The sequence below is a fragment of the Euleptes europaea genome, chromosome 11 (genome assembly GCF_029931775.1).
Source record: "Euleptes europaea isolate rEulEur1 chromosome 11, rEulEur1.hap1, whole genome shotgun sequence".
NCBI lineage: Eukaryota > Metazoa > Chordata > Lepidosauria > Squamata > Sphaerodactylidae > Euleptes > Euleptes europaea.
Window position 1 is genome coordinate 15,092,041 of NC_079322.1, and position 23,108 is coordinate 15,115,148.

The window sequence follows — 23,108 nt, forward strand, 5'->3', positions numbered from 1 at the left end:
AAATACTTTCTTCCAAATGGTAAAAAGTAGTATCATCATGAAGGGGAATGCTGGCCGTGGTAGTATCCATTATACAGCCCAATTAACACTCAGGGTTCATTGAATGATTTGCATGTGTGAACAAATACTTGGTCACAGAATGAGTGTTTTGTATGAATTTCAGTCATTGCAGGGAGCCTATAGATAGGGCTGACCTGTGTTTGTGATATCATATCCGGGTTCTCTTCCCTGCAGGGGTAATCATGGGTCAAACCGGAAAGAAATCTGAGAAGGGACCAATTTGCTGGAGGAGGCGTGTAAAATCGGAATATATGCGACTTAGGCAGCTCAAAAGGTTCAGACGGGCAGATGAAGTAAAGGTAAGTATATCTGAACAAAACAACTCTTTTTGCCGTTGCACCTTTCTTTTTGTTCTTTTGTAAAGGTAACTAAGCTAACTAATCCCAAAAATGAGATTAAAACGACTCTTATTCAATATGAATTATTTTACATCCAAGGCTTTGTAGTTAAATTTCAAAGTGGTTCTGAACATTGGTTGTGAGAAGCCGCCATGACAGTTTTCAGCAGCAAGATAGGTCTCCAGTTTCAGTAATTTCTTATGTTTTGGTATAGTCAGATGTTGTTTTTTCCTTTAGAAATAACTTGAGTACTGGTACACAGGCAAAACATTTGGTCTTTTTGTGATGGAATGGTCGGGCCCATGAAAACTAATTTAAGCAGCTCCAAGGACTTGATCGTGTCCAGTGGGATTTTTGGCTCTGAAAGGCTGAACCCCCATGACGTGCTGAAGCTGTGTTTGAAATTCCCTTTGATTCCAGAAGTAGTTTGTTTATGGGACGGGGGAGAGCTGCTAGAGAAATGCAAGCTCTGAGGGTTTCCTTGGCACGCACAACTAGTTCACAGTTCTTTGGAGTGCAACCAAGTTATTGCTCTATAACAACAGTTTAAATTTAAAAAATGTGTACTCCAAAACTACATTCCAATGTTTATATAAAAAAGAAGCACATTAAGTATGAATCTAAGTGAGTTGTAAAAGTCCAGATCAGAAGACAAGGTGGAACCTTTCTATTTTGGTGGTGGGTGGTGGGGAATTTAGTTTGGAAATGACTTTTTTGGAATTATTATGCTTGAAATCAAATAAAGACATGTTAAAATGTAATATAAGAGCAGTTTTGGACAATTAACAGCTAGCTGTATAGATTATTGAGGATGTAAGCCCCATATGCAGTTGTAGTAAGTAGAAAAATTATATGTGTATATTAAATGATCACATTATCGTACATTGAGTGGGATCTAAAGAGCTTCTATATAAAAGTACATGGGGACTTTTCAGGACACTCTGCAAACCAATCCACCCCCTCCCCTTTTTCAGGGGCTATTAAATAGCATCTGACGCAATGTGAGGAGCTGCAGTTAGAAGTTATTATGATGAGAGCTTTTGGTGCTGCAGGTGTGTGTGTGTGTGTGTGTGTGTGTGTGTGTGTGTGTGTGTGTGGCTTTTTAGATTTTGGTTGTTATCCCAGTGATCCTTACAACAGCTTTGTAAGGTAGATGTACATTATTAGGTAGAATTATTACCCTTACTTTGGAGATGGGCGTGCCGAGGGTGAGACAGTGTTGAAAGCTGCCTGGTGAGTTTATGGCTGAGCTGAGATCCTTGGCTTATAACTCATGCTTGTGAGCTCTACACTACACCAACTCTATATCATTGCACTGCTCCTAACACTTCTTCTGGCTTTGTTGCATGGAATGCTGAAGCATACCATAGTGCTCCATGGGCACAACTCTTGGGATGCACGTCCGAAGTGCTGGTTGTGGCATGTACACGGAAGTAGATCTGTACCTGATGCAATGAGGTACACTGTCCTTCAGAGTTACTCCTCTGAAGATGCCTGCCACAGCTGCTGGTGAAACATCAGGAAAGGAAATACCAAGACCACGGTTACACAGCCCGGATAACCTACAAGAACCAATGAACTCTGACCGTGAAAGCCTTCGAAAATATTGTGTGTTTGGCTAGTTATTTTTCAGGCAGATGGTTGGGTTTGATAGTTCGCTTTTTCTAAGTAAGGAATCTTCTGCTGGAGGAAGGATGCCATTGGAATCAAAGTGATTTCGTGAGCAACCACTAAATGAGTGGGTCTTAAACATTATTTTGAGGGCCACAGAGAAAAATGCAGTTGTGTCATGTGCTTCCTGGAATTACGGACCACAGCTGAAAAATTACTGATGATACCCTTTGCTACTGAAATATTTGAACATATGTAAATTTACATATGTAAATGTGTAGGAAATCTGTAACAGGTTTGCTTGTTATGCAGTATACTCTTCTGTACTGAGATGGGCATTGTTCTCAGATATCAAAATTATAAATGTATTATATTACTTTTTCAGTCTGAGTATTGTTTAAATTTCCCCCCCTCTAGAGTATGTTTAATTCTAATCGCCAGAAGATACAAGAGAGGACAGAAATCTTAAATCAAGAATGGAAACAACGGCGGATACAACCTGTACACATCATGACTTCTGTGAGCTCATTGCGTGGGACCAGGGAGGTTGGTTAACATGATGCGTTGTAGAAATCCAGCTACAAAAGTTGTCAACACGTTTTTGTTTTACCAGAAGAAAGTTGCTTGGTATTTTCTCTGCATAATTCTCTGTTTAAGAGCAGAAAATAGTCCATATTTGAAGATTCCTTCCCTGGGGCTCAAGGCTTGTTTGTTGATGTAGCATGTTGGAATTTATCTCCAAGGTCACCTCTGTCCTCAGATTGGAAGAAGAGGCTTCTCTCTGGCAGTTGGTGTGTTTGTGGTTGTCTATCGCTTGGTTAGACATGAAGCTTCAGATTTTTTTGGGGGGTGTAGCTAAAGGACAGATGGCTACCTCACAGAGGCCTCAATTTGGGCTTTGAGTACTCATCCCCCCCAGTCCTTGATTCCAAGCCTTAACCCCTTTTATAATGCTTATCTCGTGCTCATACTAGAGAGGCAGGGGTTAAGGAGCCCTTTCTCATCCTGGTTCTCACAGGAGAAAATGTGTAGAAAATGACGTTGCCTCTCAGTTATTAGTCAATTGAAAATATCGTTTCTCTGCTAAATTAGTTGCTAGCCAGGGTTCTAGTTCTTCTCCTGAGTTTTAAGAAACCCATTGTCCATTGTCTGCTCCCATTTAAAAGGGATAGGAAGGCACCCAGGTGATTTTAGAGCTGTAATTGCATTGTTCTTCCTAGAGAAGGAGGTGGCTTGTGGCAGATAGATTAGATCTGTAGGTCCTGGTAGGATTTGTGTGTGTGTTGTATAAAAAATAACACATCCTGAAGTAAGAATGTAAGCCCTGCATGCCTTTTTAAGACTGTCCACAAATGTTATGAATTAAAAATTTGATATTCCCTAAATCTAGTTTTTTTGCTCTTTGTAGTTTGAAAACAATTTACTGCTGGTGGTATAATGTTACCTCTTCTTTCAGTGCTCCGTCACCAGTGACTTAGATTTTCCGAAACAAGTCATCCCTCTGAAAACTCTGAATGCTGTTGCCTCAGTGCCCATAATGTACTCTTGGTCTCCCCTACAACAAAATTTTATGGTAAGTGAAATACCAATACTAAAACAAACTGAAATGAAAATTAACAAACTGGTATGTTTTGCAGGACAGAAATAATTTTGTAGTAATACCTGATCCTGTTCATTCAGCGTGTTGTAATTGTGATATCATCTTTATGCCATAACAGTGTGGTGAACTTTATTGCGTGTCATTATACATTATAAGATACTTTTATTTTTATGCTTCTGTGTTGTATTTTATGGAAAACATCTCTTGAATTGACAGTTTTTTTCCAGATAGATAATGGGAATAAAAGTCTACCTTTCATTAACTGGGGAGAGAAACATTCCTTGAATTCTGATGAGTTATAACAATGCATTGTTTTGACTGAATCATAACCATATGTACTTTCTTGGATTAGATTATCTTTTTAATGTGTGTGTTTGTATGTGTGTAAAGTGTCATCAATTTGCAGCCGACTAATGGCGACCCCTTGTGGGGTTTTCAAGGCAAGAGACTAACAGAGATGGTTTGCCATTGCCATTGCCTTCCTCTGCATAGCGACCCTGGTATCCCTTGGTGGACTCCCATCCGGGTACTAGCCAGGACTGACCCTGCTTAGCTTCTGAGATCTGATGAGATCCAGGTCAGGGCACTTTTTTAAATACTATAGCTTAATACTATTTCTTTATACTGCCTCTTTAATAAAAGTACAAAGTGGCCTAGTCCTCTTAAGAAGTGACTGCAACTTATCACGTGTACCAATGTAGGAACTCCTAATCCTGTTGCTGTAATGTAGGGTCCCTAGCAAGACTTGTCCATCACAGTGTTCTGAGCTGAGGTGGAGCACAGAGCATGGTTCAGAAGGGAGAAAGCAATATTTGCTCAAGCAACCTTTCATCAGTCCTGGACTTGACTGATCATAACAAGGAGTTAAGAGCTATTGGGTCAGAACAGGTTGTCTCTGTCCCAAATGTCAGAGTTCACGTTTCTGAGCAGCCGCAGTGCAGAGTTCACTGGACAGTTGACTTCACTGATGGTGTACCAGGGATTTTTTACTTTAGAAACTAAAAAAAACCCAACCTATTTGTATACCTTTTTTTCTCCATTCTCTTTTGTGTCTTCTCTCTTTAGTGTATAAGTCTTTCTGTTAATATTTATTTAGCTATAAAGTTATAAAGGGCAACAATATAAATATTCCGAACTCTTAACAGATTGTCTTATCCGTACAAGAAAAGTTATAAAGTACAGAATTAGAGGTTACTGATGTTCTACGGCAGCGCTCACCATCAAAATTATCAATCACTTATACTAATAGCGTTAAGCATGTGAGCTAGGCCAATCACTTGTTCTTGATTGGTTAGGAGACAATGGTCTTTGATGGAAGATATGCATATAAAAATAACAACTTGAGTAAAATATAACAGGTTCCTTTTAGCCAGCTCTTCCAGCGAGTAGTAATGCATGCCCCATCCCTCCATTCTTGATTAGGTGAGCTCTGTAGTACTGAGTAGTACTGCCTATAGTGCTTGACCAGTAGACTATGAAATGTTATCCTGTGTGTGTGAGGTTGCAGGGTTGATTAAAGCTTAGGGATTTAAGCTTAGGGAAAAATTCAAATTGGCCAGTATCCCCTATGCAAATGCTTTAAAAGTGTTTGGGGGGGGAGGGTGCATGATCATGCAGAAACACTATTTGTAGGAGCCACTGTCTTTCAGAAAGACTATATACAGAGCCACTGTACTTTCATTCTTGCGACAGCTTGAAAAAAGTAACACTGACCCAGAAATTGCAGCAGCCCTGCATGTGCATCTCTGCAGGAGCATTGCCTGGCTGCAGCCCTAACATGGCTCTGTGTGCTCCTTATACTTTCTTTTTATTGGTTGGGGTAATGGGGTACCAGGTGTGAACTGGCCTATAATTTTGTTATAAAGAAGCTAATTGCAGCGCATAGTATGCACAGAAATCTTAAGAAAGGGGGTCATAAGTCTTTACCTTCGGCTTATCCAGAATCAGCTGCATCCATAAAGGAGTACATCCATGCGTGCCAAACCCTCCGCATGTGGATTTGCTGATTAATTTAGGATGAGTGGGACTACTTTTTCAAGCTTCCTGAGTGCATCAGAGCAATCACGACCATAAGAAATCGCTGCATAGCAATGAGTATATTGTGTTGATGTCTTTTTGCTGCATTAAAGAAAGTATAGAGAGAATGACACCATTTATTAGGTACAATTCTTTAAAAAAATTAAAAGTTTTTTTAACAAACATAAACACAATATATGTGAAACTTACCATTCAAAATTACAACTCAATTATCAACTTAATTTGATAAGCCGGTTTGATTCTCCTTAAAGGTAGAGAAAATCGGCATATAAAAACCAAGTCTCCTTCTTCCTCTTCCTCCTCCTCCTCCTCTTCTTCTTCTTCTTCTTATTATTATTATATTTCGTTCTCAACATATTTTCCCATAGCTAATAACATATTTATTACTTGTTTTTAGACATATATTACCTAAATTTTTCTTATTCTGTTTTAATTTAGTTTAATTTTGTTCCAGATTTTTAGCTATATACTTGTAAAAAACATTCAATTTTCCCTGAAATGCTGAGATTAATTTATTTTGTATAAAAGATGTCAGTTTTGTGTATTCTCTCAGTTTATTAATCCATTCATCTAAATCTGGGTATTTCTCTGCTTTCCATTTTGCCGCATATATCATTCTTGCTGCCATCACCGCATATATCATTCTTGCTGCCAAATGAACTATTTGTTCATTATATGTTCTTGATACGTTGCTTGGCAAAATGTTTAATAACTTGTTTTTCGGATCCAACGCAAATGTGATTTTTAGTATCATTTGCATTTCATCATGTATCATTATCCAAAACTTTCTTGCTTTCCTACACGTCCACTATATATAAAATGTTGCACCTGTATTGTAACATTTCCAACATTTCCCATTAAAGTCTTTTTTGGCTTTTGCTATGTCTATACCATCTGAAAAACATTTTATACCAATTCTCTCTTAGTACTTTATTTTCTCAGTGGGTAGCCGTGTTAGTCTGTTTGCAGTAGTCAAAAAGGGCAAGAGTCCAGTAGCACCTTAAAGACTAACAAAAATATTTTCTGGTAGGGTATGAGCTTTCACGAGCCACAGCTCACTTCTTCAGGTATCTGAAGAAGTGAGCTGTGGCTCACGAAAGCTCATACCCTACCAGAAAATATTTTTGTTAGTCTTTAAGGTACTACTGGACTCTTGCCCTTTTTGACTACTTGATTTTCTGTAAACTTGATTTCTGTAGTCCAAAGATTCTCCCACTGACTCATATGTATATTTCCTCCAAAGCTTTGCATCCATTTTATCCTACGGTTTTTGACTTGCTTTGTTTCAGTATCATATTGTAATAACAGTTAATACATTTCCCCTAATAAATGCAGTAGGTGTCATTCTTGTTGAAAGTGCATAACATTATGATTCTGGTGGGGATGAGGCAGGATCTCCGCCATTATTTTAATATTTAGGAGCTGGGAGGAAAACGGTTGCGCCTGGGTGTATGTTGCTGGTAGTACTGCTGTTTGGCTTTGCACTATCACAACTAGGATTGGAAGAAGACTGCAAATACCTATTCTTTTTAAAACTTGTTTTTAGGTGGAAGATGAGACGGTTTTGCACAACATTCCTTATATGGGAGATGAAGTGCTTGACCAGGATGGAACGTTCATTGAAGAACTAATCAAGAATTATGATGGGAAGGTTCATGGAGACAGGGGTGAGTTATTCTGTGTATATGGTTAATTACTGCTGATAGCCAATGTAGTTAGCCTATATTGGTCATATTATGGTGGTATTAAATGTGAGAGTAGATTGATTTCTGAGAATGTGTAATTATTTTACAAAATTATATGCTTCCTGCATCATTAAATGGAAGAATTGTACCTGTATTCTGACCAGCTCTTCATCTGCAGAGTATAGCTACTCTTGCAGAAGACAAGAAAATATTTTTCCTGTTTGAGTCCTTTTCTTATTTACAAGATACTTGTTACTGATGTTCTACTTTTTGATAAGCCAGCTAATTGAGAGATCAAAAGTAGAGCTGAAGAGTAATAACTCTTAACATTTGAAGTATGGTCATAGCCATTATTCTGTATTATTTGGTTAGTTCACTTAGCTCTCAAGTCTCCCCTCTAAATGGTAGATTGTACTTTTTGATGTTAATTAGTGCAGGCTTCCTCAGTTTCTGAACATGCTTCATTTCAGAATGTGGGTTTATCAATGATGAGATATTTGTGGAGCTAGTCAATGCTCTTGGCCAGTATAGTGATGATGACGACGATGATGATGATGAAGAAGATGATGATGATGATGATGATGATAATCTTGATGGAAGAAATGAAAAGCAGAAAAATCAGGAGACCAGCAGACTAGGTAATTAAGTTTGAGATCTTTGTAGTATGTTTACTGCTAAATACATATTGTGAGAATAAAATTGGATGATCACTGTGTTTGCTGCCCTTGAGTTCCTCAGAGGAAGAGCCAATTATAATATCACCAATAACTAAAAAAGCCAACATTATTCATATATATCAACATAAGAACATAAGAAAAGCCCTGCTGGATCAGACCAAGGCCCATCAAGTCCAGCAGTCTGCTCACACAGTGGCTAAACAGGTGCCTCTAGGAAGCCCCTAAACGAGATGACTGCAGCAGCACCATCCTGCCTGTGTTCCACAGCACCTAAGATAATAGGCATGCTCCTCTGATCCTGGAGAGAATAGGTATGCATCATGACTAGTATCCATTTTAACTAGTAGCCATGAAAACTCCTTTCCTCCATGAACATGTCCACTCCCCTCTTAAAGCCTTCCAAGTTGGCAGCCATCACCACATTTTGGAGCAGGGAGTTCCACAATTTAACTATGCGTTGTGTGAAAAAATACTTCCTTTTATCTGTTTTGAATCTTTCACCCTCCAGCTTTAGCAGATGACCCCGCATTCTAGTATTATAGGAGAGGGAGAAAAACTTCTCCCTGTCCATTCTCTCCAAACCATGCATAATTTTATAGACCTCTATCATTTCTCCCCTCAGCTGCCTTCTTTCCAAGCTAAACAGCCCTAAGCATTTTAACCTCTCCTCATAGGGCAGTTGCTCTAGTCCCCTAATCATTTTGGTTGCTCTTTTCTGCACCTTCTCAAGCTCTGTAATATCCTTTTTTAGGTGTGGTGACCAGAACTGTACACAGTATTCCAAGTGTGGTCTCACCATAGATTTGTACAAGGGCAGTATGATATCAGCAGTTTTAGTCTCAATTCCTCATCTAATTATGGCCAGCATGGAATTTGCCTTTTTTACAGCAGCCGCACACTGGGTTGACATCTTCATTGAGCTATCCACTACCACTCCAAGATCCCTTTCTTGGTCTGTCGCTGCCAGCACAGATCCCATCAGTGTATATGTGAAGTTGAGATTTTTTGCCCCAATATGCATCAGTTTACACTTGCTCACAACCTATCAATATTTGTCCAGGGAGTTGGTTAACTTGCTGAGTACTGGAAATCAAATGATAGATATGTATAATTGGCTGTGGTTTTAGTAACTGGGGCAGGTTCACCCCATTCAGTGGAGAACCATCAGTTTGCAATGCAATCAAATGCCTGTCCTTGGATACTGCACTGTATGACAAGAACAGGATCCAAAGGTGCCTGCCATTTCGTGGCTGTTGGGTATCTCGTGAACCATTCCTTATATTTATGTCATTTGTAATGTAAAGCTATAACTTGACTTTGACCCCCTCTAGGTAGGATAAAATATAAATCTGATAAACAGGTAACATGGCAGGTAGTCAATCAAACAGTAGTTTTTCCTTGAAGTGTGTTGCTTCTTGTGCAAAAAGGCCTAACGTGTTAGGATTTTTTGAATGTTTTTAAGCTTTATACTTGATTATATAGGTAAAAGTAGTCCCCTGTGCAAGCGCCAGGTCATTACTGACCCATGGGGTGACGTCACATCCTGACATTTACTAGGCAGACTGGGTTTACGGGGTAGTTTGCCATTCTCTTCCCCAGTCATCTACACTTTACCCCCAGCAAGCTTGCTTACTTGTATAGACTTGTTTATATAGACTTTAGTGAATAATATATTAATATACTGTAGACATACAACATAGGGAGTGTCATAGCATGCATAAGTAAAATAAAATCAGAATTAATTCGAGCATTCTTCTACTGTTAGGAGAGAAACCAGATTGATTGGCTGGGGGTACTTGGTATTGTTCTTGCTCTGGAATGGGCATATAAAGAAAAGTAGAGGAGTTGCGGCCACCTGTTCGTAAGTGTAGCTCAGTTGTCGGGGTGGGTGGGGGGAATGGCTGGTTTTGGGCTTTGGTGTTCAGTCATTGAAAGAGTGGAACTTGTACCTGATGCATCCTTAATGCCTGCCTTGCAACAAACCTATTCTTATGAGAATATTTCGGTAACATTCCATTCTTAATGTGCATTTTCATTTCTGTATAGATAAAGAGAGCCACCCTCCTCGTAAATTTCCTTCAGACAAGATATTTGAAGCCATTTCATCAATGTTTCCAGACAAGGGTACATCAGAGGAATTGAAAGAAAAGTAAGATATGATTTCTTTCACTGTGCGATACAGATTCTCCATGCCTAGATCAATTCTGTAGTACTTTTGCACAATTTATGATCTACTTACCAAACATAGACCACCCCCCTATGAATTCAATAAACCTGCAGTTAAGTTGGGGTTGGTGGGGGCAAGCAGTTGGCTGGTCACATTACACAGTGGTTGTTGACTTTGTTCAGTTTCATAGTCTGCAAGTTGTGCAGACTTTCACTGTTGACCCTGGATGTTTAGAAGAGTGTGCATCCATTGTTTTAAGTGTCGTGGTTGATCTCAACAGTGGTTAGAATTACATATTTAGTTAAACTTTCAACTCGATTGAAGATTTGCAGTTGGGGTACAATCTGGGGGTCCTAGGCTTGCCTAGATAATTAAATTACTGGCATACCGATGTTCTCAGCAGTGTCAGGCAGCCAGTGCAGATCTTTCATCCCTACGTCCAACCCCTCACAGCATCCTGGCCACCTAAAAGGGTGGCGCAGGGCCACTGGCATCCCGGGAAGCATTCCTGTGGTGAAAGGGGTTTGGAAGCTGCCTAACAGCAGCTCCACACACACACACACACACACACGAACACCCCAGGAATGCCTCCTGGGACCCCAGCACAGAGACTTGCACCAGGAGAACGCCGGCAGGAGGCCCCGCCGGCGCCTGAGCCCCATGCTGCCACCACGGTCCAGGAGGGCTGGTGTAAGTGGCACTATGCCAGCGTCCTTGCCCGTTTGCATGTTGCAAGTGGCACAGACGCTGCTGTAGGGGTCACGCTGTCTCCTAAGTGCATTTGCCCCTTCCCTTTAGGAATGTACTGTAAATCTGCTTACGGCTGCACTGTAAAGCATTCTTTGTGATGGCTTGTCAATATTCTTGCGTTCAGACGGGTTAGTTCTGTACCAAACGGGGAAGGGGCAGCAAAGCTGTCACTGTATGGAATAAGAAACGTCTCTTCCTTCTTCTGTAGGTACAAAGAACTTACAGAGCAGCAGCTTCCAGGGGCTCTTCCTCCCGAGTGCACACCAAACATAGATGGACCAAATGCTAAATCTGTGCAAAGGGAGCAAAGTCTGCACTCCTTTCATACTCTGTTCTGCAGACGCTGTTTCAAATATGATTGCTTCTTACATCGTAAGTACAGAAACAGTTGCAGATCTGTGTGTGTTAGTATTCTGGAATCCTGGAACATTCTGCTCCGTGACCTCCCCCCTTCCCCTCTCAGCCCCACCTACCTCACAAGGTGTCCATTGCGGGGAGAGGAAGGGAAAGAGATTGTAAGCCGTTTTGATTCTCCTTAAAAGGTAGAGAAAGTCGGCATATAAAAAACCAAGTCTGCTTCTTCTTCAGTTGTGCAAGAACTCACTGGTTTGACATGCTTTTGAGAAATATTTCTAAGAGCACACATTTTCTTGTCCAGTGAATTAATTGCTCTTGGAATCAAGGCAGAGGTTGCGTTCAATTTTATTTGCTCTTGATCTTCAATATCTGTGCCCTCAACTTTGCTCGCTGCTTATAACGGTACATTGTTGTATAACTTTCCCTTTTGAAATACCTAGTCTCTTTTTCCTCTGCTAAAAAGAAAGCGATGTTTTATTTTTCTATTGGGCTTCTCCTATTGGGCTTCCAATTACATTATGTAGTTATGATTACAATGGAAGATTAATATTGTTCACTAAGTACTTTCTTTCCTCTAGCTTGTTGGCTATTCATCTTTCAGCAGATATGTGATCATAGATGGTACCAGAGAAATTCCACCGCTCCCATCCCACATGGCCTTTTTACTTGCAGGTGTTTTATTTTAGTGGACAAAGAAGACCGCTTCTTCCTTTTTCACCAGCAGAAAATCTGGGTGCATTCAACCCATTATCATTATCATTAATCCAGTATTATTGTTATTGCCAACTAGTATGACTTTTAGCATACTGATCTTTGATCGTTTTTTTTTTTTAATAGAACCACACTTGTTAATTCTGGTTGTTTTGTTTGTTTGTTTTCAATTCCACAGCATTCCATGCAACTCCTAACACGTATAAAAGAAAAAATACAGAGACTGCAATAGATAATAAACCTTGTGGGCCACACTGTTACCAGCATTTGGTAAGATCCCCCCTCCTTTTGAGCTAAGGAGTTTGGACATTTTTTAAAAAACAAACAAACTTGTGGGGCAGCTAGAAGGTTACACCCACTAGTAAATCCCTTTTATTTAGCTGAACCAGGAGAGAAATTGAATCACTTAAAGAGTGGGATTTGCTGAATGCTGAAATGTGTGGTGTAGCGGATAAGGTGTTGGTCTAGGAACTGGGAAACCCAGGTTCAAATACCCACTCGTGCCATGGAAGCTTGCTGGGTGATCTTGGGCCAGTCATGCTCTCAGCCCTGACCCTGGAATTGGAGACCTCAAAGGAATAACAGGGTCCTGATGCAGAGGCAGGCAATGGCAAACCACCTCTGAACGCTTCTTGTCTTGAAAACTCTGCGGGGTCACCATAAGTCAGCTGTGACTTGATGGCACTGTTCACACACTCACAAAACTGTGGTCAAAGAGAGAAGGGAATTGGACTAAGAAAAGAAAGTCTCTGGCCCATGAGAATCCCAGTTGTGATAGCATGAGAGTGTTGAGTTCTGGGGTTGGTAGTTTCACGTTCACATAGTGCTGACCTCGGATGTTCAGGGCCCGGTAAAAGGAAGTTGCTTATCTAGCTCGGCATGCGAGCGAGGCATTGTGGGACACATTCTTCCCCTTCCCAATACTTTATGGAGAGATACCCTGACTTTCACTTCCGCATGCACTCACTTGCGCACGCATATCTATGCAGCCCCCCCAAACCATACTGTGGTAGAGGCTGTGTTCCTTTCACAGCTGAAAGTATCCTTGGATAAGAGGAAGTGCTTTTTCCTCTGAACTTGGGTTTCTTGAAAAACAGTTGCCCATGTAATGGGGTGAGCCACTGTTTCACTTGCTAAAATATTGCCCACCTTTTGAGCAAGAAGTCTTAAAGGCAGATAAAATTCCCAATAAACCCACCATGCAAAATAAAATCATTGTAAAAAAGGAGTGAAAGCAAAAAAAAAAAAAAACCTGCTTGCAGTTTCACAATCTTTATTTAAAGGCATGTTCTCTAAGTCTTACTGTGCACACTTAGGAAGGAGCCAAAGAATTTGCTGCTGCTCTGACTGCTGAGCGAATAAAAACGCCACCAAAGCGCCCAGGGGGTCGCCGGAGGGGACGGCTCCCCAACAATACCAGCCGGCCCAGCACCCCAACGATAAATGTGCTGGAATCTAAGGACACAGATAGTGACAGAGAAGCTGGGACTGAAACTGGAGGAGAAAATAATGATAAAGAGGAAGAAGAGAAGAAAGACGAGACTTCAAGCTCCTCGGGTGAGTCAAATGCGGCTTGTGTGTTTGACTGAAAATCAATCTTGGGATTGATTAAACTCCTTGTTCCATCCCATGTGATGGTGGTTAATTTTATTTTGTACTGTGGCGTGTCTGTAACTTGGTTGCAGAATATCTTACCATGGAACTCCATAACAAATGTTCTTCCTGTTTCATTCTCTCCATGTGAATTTCAGAGAGACAGTTATTAAGCTGGTGTCCTTGCTAAGCAAAAGGCCAGCATGTGAGTTCGCAGAGAGTTTACAACTGGGATTTCAGGGTTTCATGGAACAGTGCCTTTGAGTTGGATGTGAATACGTGTGACGTGTGTTGCATGCACACGTGATTTTAGCAAGTAAGAGAACAGTTGCTGCGATGCTGACATCCAAAACTTTAAAAAATCCATCTCAAGTAATCAAGAGCGGCAGTCTGCCACAAGGATCTCTTGTCCAGGTTGTTGAAGAAGCAAAGCCGTTCATTCTTCAACTGTATGTTTGTGCTGAGGAACAGTAATGTGGCTTGGGAGAACTCTATCACACCGTGAGCTCATACTAACCTGCTGGTGTCCCCGGTCCGAAGAATGTCCAGCTGTCCTCAACCAGGGCCAGGGCTTTTTTGGTCCTGGCTCTGGCCTGGTGGAACTCCCTCTCTACTGAGACCAGGGCCCTGCGAGACTTGACCCAATTCCACAGGGCCTGTAAGAGTGAATTGTTCCGCCAGGTGAGGGTGAGGGCAGCAATGGTTTTTCCAACAAAGCTGGCCTCCCTTCCTGTTCCCCTGCTACTCTCAAAGACCTGGATTAGGGAACTCGGCTGCTTTTCTGTGTACTGTACTAAGCACCATCTGGCTTTTAATTTGAGATTGTGGGTTTTTAATTCAGATAATTTTACGTGTTGCTTTATCTGTTTTATGTTGCTTTATCTGTTGTGAGCTGCCCTGAGACTGGTTCTTGTAGGTTATTCGGGCTGTGTAACCGTGGTCTTGGAATTTTCTTTCCTGACGTTTCGCCAGCAACTGTGGCAGGCATCTTCAGAGTAGTAACACTGAAGGACAGTGTCTCTCAGTGTCAAGGGTGTAGAAAGAGTAATATATAGTCAGAAAGGGGTTGGGTTTGAGCTGAGTATTGTCCTGCAAAAGTATTGTCCTGTAAGTATCAAGATAATGTGCTAATGAGGGTATGGTATGTTAATATGGAACCATTGTATCCTGAAGTGATCTGTTAATGTGTGTAATCCAAAACTAATCTGTATGGCTATTGTTGAATGTTGTCTTTGTCTGGAGGTGTTTCAGGGCAGGAAGCCAAGCCTTATTCATTCTTAAACTCTCCTCTTTTCTGTTAAAGTTGTGCTGATGTTTGTGAATTTCAATGGCTTCTCTGTGCAATCTGACAAAATAGTTGGTAGAATTGTCCAGTCTTTCAGTGTCTTGGAATAAGACCCTGTGTCCTGTTTGTGTCAGTCCATGTTCAGCCACTGCTGATTTCTCAGGTTGGCCAAGTCTGCAGTATCTTTCATGTTCTTTTATCCTTGTTTGTATGCTGCGTTTTGTGGTCCCGATGTAAACTTCTCCACAGCTGCAAGGTATACGATATACTCCTGCAGAGGTGAGGGGGTCTCTTTTGTCTTTTGTCTTTTGCTACGATCAGCAAAAGACAAAAGAGACCCCCTCACCTCTGCAGGAGTATATCGTATACCTTGCAGCTGTGGAGAAGTTTACATCGGGACCACAAAACGCAGCATACAAACAAGGATAAAAGAACATGAAAGATACTGCAGACTTGGCCAACCTGAGAAATCAGCAGTGGCTGAACATGGACTGACACAAACAGGACACAGGGTCTTATTCCAAGACACTGAAAGACTGGACAATTCTACCAACTATTTTGTCAGATTGCACAGAGAAGCCATTGAAATTCACAAACATCAGCACAACTTTAACAGAAAAGAGGAGAGTTTAAGAATGAATAAGGCTTGGCTTCCTGCCCTGAAACACCTCCAGACAAAGACAACATTCAACAATAGCCATACAGATTAGTTTTGGATTACACACATTAACAGATCACTTCAGGATACAATGGTTCCATATTAACATACCATACCCTCATTAGCACATTATCTTGATACTTACAGGACAATACTTTTGCAGGACAATACTCAGCTCAAACCCAACCCCTTTCTGACTATATATTACTCTTTCTACACCCTTGACACTGAGAGACACTGTCCTTCAGTGTTACTACTCTGAAGATGCCTGCCACAGTTGCTGGCGAAACGTCAGGAAAGAAAATTCCAAGACCACGGTTACACAGCCCGAATAACCTACAAGAACCAATGAACTCTGACCGTGAAAGCCTTCGACAATATTTTGCCCTGAGACTGTTCGGCCGAGAGAAGGGTGGGATGTAAGACTAAAGATAAATACAAACAAATAAAAAACAGATTCCTTGCTTAATTAGAAGACCCTTCTGACGCTCTAGGCATGCCTCATAGAATCATAGAGTTGGAAGGGGCCATATAGTCCAACCCCTGCTCAGTGCAGGATCAGCCTAGAGCATCCTTAACAAGTGTTTGTCCAGCCTCTGCTTAAAGACTGCCCGTGAGGGGGAGCTCACCACCTCCCTAGGTCAGTGGTCGGCAAACTCATTAGTCAACAGAGCCAAATATCAACAGTACAACGATTGAGATTTCTTTTGAGAGCCAAATTTCTTAAACTATATAGGTAGGTAATTAAAGTTTTAAGTCTTAATTAAACTATAGGTACACTGAATAAAACTTGATATCATACTTAATAATGATCTTATTTATTGATAAAAATTAAATTTTAAGTAAGGTATCCATAAAATTAAATCATGACAATGACTGACAAACACTTAATGTGAACAATGGCCTTGCATCTCCCCGACCCCCACTGACCTCTCGGCAGCTGCCCTGGCGCATCCCGGCCGCCTCGGCCTCACGCGCTCGCCTCTCGGCCTCCTCCTCCTCGCCACCGCCACCTGGGCTCTTTCCTTCCTTCCCTCCCTGGACGGCCTGCCGTCCACCCGCCCGCCCACCCCTCCTCAGCGCCTCGGCCTCCGAGGAGGAGGAGGAAGGCGGAGGGGTGCCCTCCCTCTCGCGTTCTCCAGCGGCAGAAGGGAAGGGCAGGCCACGAGGGCGACGCGCTGGAGCTTGCAGGTGAGGAAGGTGGGGGAGGGTGTGTGTGTGCTGGATCGGGGCCTCCCTCCTTCTCCCCGGTGCTCGGGCTAGCACGTTGCGGCGGCAGCAGCGACTGGGCTGGCAGAAAGGCAGAGAACTTTTGCGGGATTTCTGCATGCGCGCAGAGCCCAGCCGGGGCAGGGAAGGGATGCCAGGCTCTCCTCCGCTGCGATGTGCAGCCCCGATCCTCCGCCGAAGGAAGCCAGCCCCCCCCCCCCCGCGCGCCCTCCGCACCCGGGGAAGGTGGTTCTCTTGGGTGGCGGCCGCAGTCCTGCTGCCCAGAGCCGCACTCAAGGGGCCAAAGAGCCGCATGTGGCTCTCGAGCCTCAGTTTGCCTACCCCTGCCCTAGGTAGCTGATTCCACTGTCAACTCTTACTGTAAAAAAGTTATTTCCTAATATCCAGCCAGTACGTTTCTGCCTGCAGTTTAAACCCATTATTGCGAGTCCTATCCTCTGCTGCCTCCTTTTTTTAATATATTTTTATTATTTTTCAACAATTATAACATATTCAATTGACATTACCTTCCATGTAATGTAAGAAAAAACAAATTCTTAGGCATTTGTCTTCAACATTAAATCAAATATAATATAGTGAACTTCCCCACCGACCACCTCTCTCTCATCATTAAACTGGTATCTCCTTTGTACTAATATCTTCTAATCCTGATACTTTTTAAAAATTTTAATATTATAATTCCCCCTTATATTATTCCTTTTCATAAATGATAATAACACAGTAATATTAATAAGCAGGGGGAAAAGCTGGAAAAAACCATTAATTTTTTCCCCACATAGTATATTTAATACAGTATCTTCCAAGCCTTCATCTCTATCAGTTATAGTGGATTAGATCTTAAAAAACATTATAATCTAAACAAAAACTAATTTAATATTGTAATGGTTCTACTCCCCCCCTTCCCTTTATAAAAAGAACAAGTTAGTATTCTTCCGGCTTTCTAACCCTTCTTTTTAAACTTTTTCTTCTGACTGGAATTCTTGGTGTTGTTTGCAGATTTTTCTCAAGTTAGTGTCTTGTCTTTGGCTGTCTTCACCCCTTGGTCCTTGGGCTGTCTGTTCTTCCTTTTGTAATCCTGTAGTAAGTTCCATCAATTCATTGTTTCTTGCCAAGAAATTTTTAGCCTCCTTTTGATGGGCTTCATCTGAGGCCGGGTTTGGCTGCTTTGCCTCTGCATCAGGAGTGATTGAATGGTTCAGTTTCAGGTGGCACAGAAGCCTGTAGGAATGTGGCTCTGTGGCAGAGGATCTGCTTTGCATGTAGAAAGGCCTAGGTTTAGTCCTCAGCATCTCCAGTCTCTCAGTACAAGGCAACTTCATGTGATGGGATCACCCCCTGCTAGTTGGCGTGTCACTGTTCTATGCAGACTGCCAATTTTTATTTAAGAAAATGTTCCTCATAAGATGAGAAAACACTGAGCTAGACCCTACATATAAAGGGTTGAATAAAACCAAGAGGCCCTCAAGGGGCCCAGGTAAACTTAAATGCAGGATGCATAGTTAAATGGTGGAACTCCCTGCCCCAGGATGTGATGGTTGCCAACTTGGAAGGCTTTAAGAGGGGAGGGGACATATTCATGGTAGAGTTGGCTATCCATGGCTACTAGTCAAAATGAATGCTTGCTATGATGCTTACCTATTCTCTCCAGTATCAGAGGAGCATGCCTATTGTATTAGGTGCTGCGGAACACAGGCAAGGACAATGCTGCAGTAGTCGTCTTGTTTGTGGGCTTAGAGGCACCTGGTTGACCACTGTGTGAACAAGACTGCTGGACTTGATGGGCCTTGGTCTGATCCAGCTTGACTTTTCTTATGTTCTTAAATAATGCATTTTTTAAATGTGTGATGTTGTATCCTAGTAAAGTAGGGTCTTTGGGAAAAGGTATTGAAAAAACATTGCTTCTTTGTTCTTGACATTGCAGAAGCAAATTCTAGATGTCAAACGCCAATCAAGATGAAGCCAAATATTGAGCCTCCTGAAAATGTTGAGTGGAGTGGTGCAGAAGCATCAATGTTCAGAGTTCTCATTGGTACCTATTATGACAATTTCTGTGCAATTGCCAGGTTAATCGGGACCAAAACATGTAGGCAGGTAAGAGCGAAAAGGCTGTTAGTTCAAGCACTGTATTGTGTTCAACAGAGTCTTCTAGTTTGCATGGAGTATTACTTGCTTTACGGTCACAAGACTAGATTAAGAATCAAAATAGATAAGCGTAATAAATTGTCAAGGCTGACCTGCCTCGGTCCAAGAAGTTTGCTCCCCTGCTTCAAACTGAGACCCTGGAACAATTTTTTTTTGATAGCATTGCCAAGTTTAAACTGGGTTTGTTTCCGAAAATCTTCAGCAACATACACCATAAAAAGAATGCTTCAATGAAGATATTTAAGAAAAGGTTTTAAAAGCAATATATATTGTTCCAATGGCAGTTCAGGTACACAAAAAACAAGAAAACGAGCCAATATACACTTACTTGGTTCTGCAACGTAGACGTTGGCTTCTCATAAAAGCAACAGTGTTTCAGATCATACAACAAAGGTCCATAGGCAACACGGATGGGGTAAAGGGAAGAAAACATGAAACGCCAAAGGAAAGGTATGCCATCCCATCGTCGGCTATACTTTATTAGAAAAAGCAGGCCATAACCTCCTGACCTTCCCCAACCAATCACAAGTTGCCCTTCCCAACCAGATCCACAGCTGAAACAGATGAGCTCAATTAACAGGCTTGAGAAAGGACCTTGGCTAGTAACTGTCTATCTGGGGGGTGACTAATACCTTCTCCAGACCAGAGAAAAGGGAAAAAAATGTTAAGGGGAACTTTCCTCTGGAGATGGCTTCTCTCTTGACACACACATATATGTGCATATGTATATAAAAATATAAATAACACACTTTCCCCTCTCAAGCTGGCCCAATGGAAAATGGTCGACTTCAGCCATTGGAGAGCTTGTTCAACATTCACTCTTTTTCCAGGTGTACGAGTTTAGAGTAAAGGAATCTAGTATTATTGCTCCTGCACCTGCCGAAGATGTTGACACTCCTCCAAGAAAGAAGAAGAGGAAACACAGGTAAACCAGTGGCTGTCTGGCAAGCTGAACAGTATGCTTTTCTGTAAGGGGAAAGATAAGCAACCAGAGAGGATGAAAATGACACTAATAAAATAATGGTCACAAACAAAGAACAAGTTTCAGAGGGTAGCCATGCTGGTCTGCTGTAGAACAATTGGGTTCGAGTCCAGCAGCACCTTAGAGACTAACAAGATTTTCAGGGTGTGAGCTTTTGTGAGTCAAAACTCCATTTGTCTGATGTGGTATCTGATGAAGGGAGCTTTGGCTCTTGAAAGATCATACCCTGAAACTCTTGTTGGTCTCTTAAGTTGCTGCTGGAGTCTAATCTAAAAATAATACGTCAGAGACTTATTTTCATCCCTCATGTTTTTGAAAAAGTAAAACCTTTTTATACATTTATGGCCTGATCTAAGACTTCTTTCATACAGATACTAATGTCATAAATGAGTTGGTTACAAATTACCGTATTTTTCGCTCCATAAGACGCACTTTTTTCCTCCTCAAAAGTGAGGGGAAATGTCTGTGCGTCTTATGGAGTGAATGTGTGTCCCGAGGCCAGCGCCGGGCCTCGGGACTAAACCCCGCCCCTCCGCAGTTCCCACCCTCCCGGGGGTTCTCGGAGGGGGAAGGGAAGAACCCCACTTACCGGGATCCCCGGAGGAGCTCCGTGGAGGAGCCGGGGCGACAGGCCTGGGCGGCAGGAGCCGCGGCTGCACCCAGCGTGAGTGGCTGGGTCTTGGCCGAGAGAGGGGAGGGCTTGGTGCGGAGGCGCCTGTCCCCAGTTTCTCCTTGGTGGTGGCGGCGTGCCGGGCACATTCAGAGGGGGCCGGGGCTTGGCCGGGAGAGGGGAGGGCTCGGCGCGGAGGCGCCCGTACCCAGCTTTTCCCTGGCGGCGGCGGCGTGCCAGGCGCATTCGGAGGGAGCCGGGGCTTGGCTGGGAGAGGGAAGGGCTCGGCGCGGAGGCGCCCGTCCCTAGCTTTTCCCTGGTGGTGGCGGCGGTGCGCCGGGCGCATTCGGAGGGGGCAGGGCCCCGGCCCAAGGTGGGCCGGGGCAAGGAGGAGACGCCCCAGGCCAATAGTCTCCCGGGGGCGGGGGCTGGCCTGACCGGGACCCACTGGTTCCCCAAGGCGGAAGGGAGGGGAAGAGGCGGCGGCTCGCCGCGGAGCACCCCTCCCAGAGGGAGAGGAGGAGGCGAGGGAGCCGGCCGCAAAGAACAAAGTGGCGTGGAGTGGTGAGACCCTACGAGGGGGAAGGCGGGGGTTCGGCCTCTCTTTTGGCGTTTGCTGCAATTCTTTCCACAAGACGGTCATTGCTGTGGATGCAGCCGTTCTCTCACGCTGTTTGCACCTGTTTTTCTTGATCTTCTGGAAGATCAAACTTGGATTTTTGGAGGGTTTCACTCTTCATTTCTGCAATGGCACACTGAAGAGAAAATTCTGTTTACAGACTCAGCACAACTTTTTCCCACCAGTAAATCCGCTCACTTTTGGGTGACTTCACAGTCATGTTGTAAATTGGCTCCTGGTTGCATGTGGAATTTTCTGCTTCATGATTGCCGCAGGAATCTTTTTAGTTATTGTTTAGCATTTTTTTAAATTGAGTAGAGTCTTTCTGGTCAAAGTATTGAAGCTCCTCTCTGTTTGGTCCATCTGGCTTTTTATTTAGTCCAAAAAAATCAGTCAAAAAAAAATCTGCCTTGGCTTTGCAGGATGTCACAGCTACTGTATATTTTTTCTTGTTTTCCTTCCTCAAAAAACTAGGTTCGTCTTATGATCAGGTGCGTCTTATGGAGCGAAAAATTCGGTACTTGTGAAATTAGAAATACAGTGTTGTGGAGCATAGTAGGTTGCTCCTGATGGAATTGTCATGTATATTGGGCTTTTTGCTGTATGGGATCTGCTTCTGCTAATAAAATTTTCTCTGTACTTTAAAGTAAAATAAAACAATATTCTTCAGCTGTCTTGACCATATTCCTTTAGTTGCATGATAAATTAAATTAAATCATCTGCTGAAAATCTAGTAATTACTTTTGCTTTAGTGCACAACCAGAGTTTGCCTCTGTATCCAAACTGGCAAACTATGGTTTGTGCTCGCCCCTCCACCCCAGCTTCAACTGGTACTTTGCTGTCTTGATCGGGAGGGCAAGTTCAAACCATTGTTTGGCTTGCACCTGACGGCAAACAATCCTGTACATCAAAGGAGTTCTAATTAATTGCAGTGTATGCAGAGAGGAGAGACTTCATGAGCACAAGTCTTGTTCCTATAGTTTCAAACACAACGTGTTTGTTGTGTTGCTATATGAAGTGAGGAGCAAAAGCTAGCTGAGTTGTCCCTGTTCTTACCCTCAGTCCCCCCCCAAAGAATTTTAACAGAGCATTGATATTGGGATGAAACAGAAATATGAAGCCAGTGCCTTGATCCATGGTCTTGGGTATATTTAGCTCATTGAAATCAGTAGGCTTAAGCACACCTTTTATGGGCATATGCTCAGATGTGCACTGAAGTAAAAACGTGAGTCTGCACACAGGAGCTCAGTGAACATAACACCACAAATGCTGTCATGATCCGTGAGAATTGCTGCAGATGTCAATCATCTCACACATTATATTTTGTCCAATTGAGAGCATGCTTAGAGAAGGTTGGGTCTCCTTGCTTCATAAATCATAAGAGTGATGTATGAATCAACCTTGCATTAAAAGAGAATGTTGTATCTAAAAACCAGACAATTGACTGTTCATTCGAACCACTTACCACTTAGTGTTTTGTTTGCTAGGAAGAAGTATATATACATAGTTGGCTTATTTAAACACTTAAAATGTATATGATGCTTTCTTACTATGTAATTTACCTTGACCTTTATTTGGTGTAGCAAAATAGAGAAGACACCTTCATTCAAAGTAACCCTTAAATTCCAGGCTGCAGCTGGACTCCTCAGCTGCTTTTCCCCAATACAACTTGTCAGCTTCATTATGTGTTTGTCTCTTTACAGATTGTGGGCAGCTCATTGCAGAAAGATACAGCTGAAAAAGGGTCAGCATCTTTGTTCTGAAATTCTACTTTTCAAAAGGGGGAAAGGCGAAACTTCCAGAAGCCGGTGCTTACAAACCCTTTGATCCAGTATTAAAAACAGGAGGGATGCAGCACATCCATTAGAGACCTCCAGCCCAACCATTCTCCCCAGTGGAGGGGACTGTGTCCCCTCGACAAATGCCGTGGTGTGAATGGGGAAGCTGCGTCCATTACTCCAGTGCAATGGAAACATTTTCTTATTCATGCAGCTGC

General features: G+C 42.5%; 1 protein-coding gene across 3 annotated transcripts in view; it reads left to right on the forward strand.

Annotated features, from left to right (window-relative positions):
* Window positions 1-234: 234 nt before the first annotated feature.
* Window positions 235-23,108, forward strand: part of EZH2 (enhancer of zeste 2 polycomb repressive complex 2 subunit) — a 32,338-nt gene continuing 9,464 nt past the window's right edge. For 2 of the 3 annotated variants that reach the window (XM_056857382.1, XM_056857383.1), the window contains exons 1-12: window positions 235-359; window positions 2,427-2,555; window positions 3,466-3,582; window positions 7,193-7,313; window positions 7,802-7,969; window positions 10,055-10,157; window positions 11,134-11,297; window positions 12,172-12,263; window positions 13,310-13,550; window positions 18,681-18,850; window positions 19,732-19,826; window positions 22,816-22,856. In XM_056857382.1, coding sequence (XP_056713360.1) covers window positions 243-359; window positions 2,427-2,555; window positions 3,466-3,582; window positions 7,193-7,313; window positions 7,802-7,969; window positions 10,055-10,157; window positions 11,134-11,297; window positions 12,172-12,263; window positions 13,310-13,550; window positions 18,681-18,850; window positions 19,732-19,826; window positions 22,816-22,856 — 1,558 coding nt within the window. In that variant the 5' untranslated portion in view covers window positions 235-242. The remainder of the gene's footprint in view (window positions 360-2,426; window positions 2,556-3,465; window positions 3,583-7,192; window positions 7,314-7,801; window positions 7,970-10,054; window positions 10,158-11,133; window positions 11,298-12,171; window positions 12,264-13,309; window positions 13,551-18,680; window positions 18,851-19,731; window positions 19,827-22,815; window positions 22,857-23,108) is intronic. The other variant, XM_056857384.1, reaches the window with a different exon arrangement.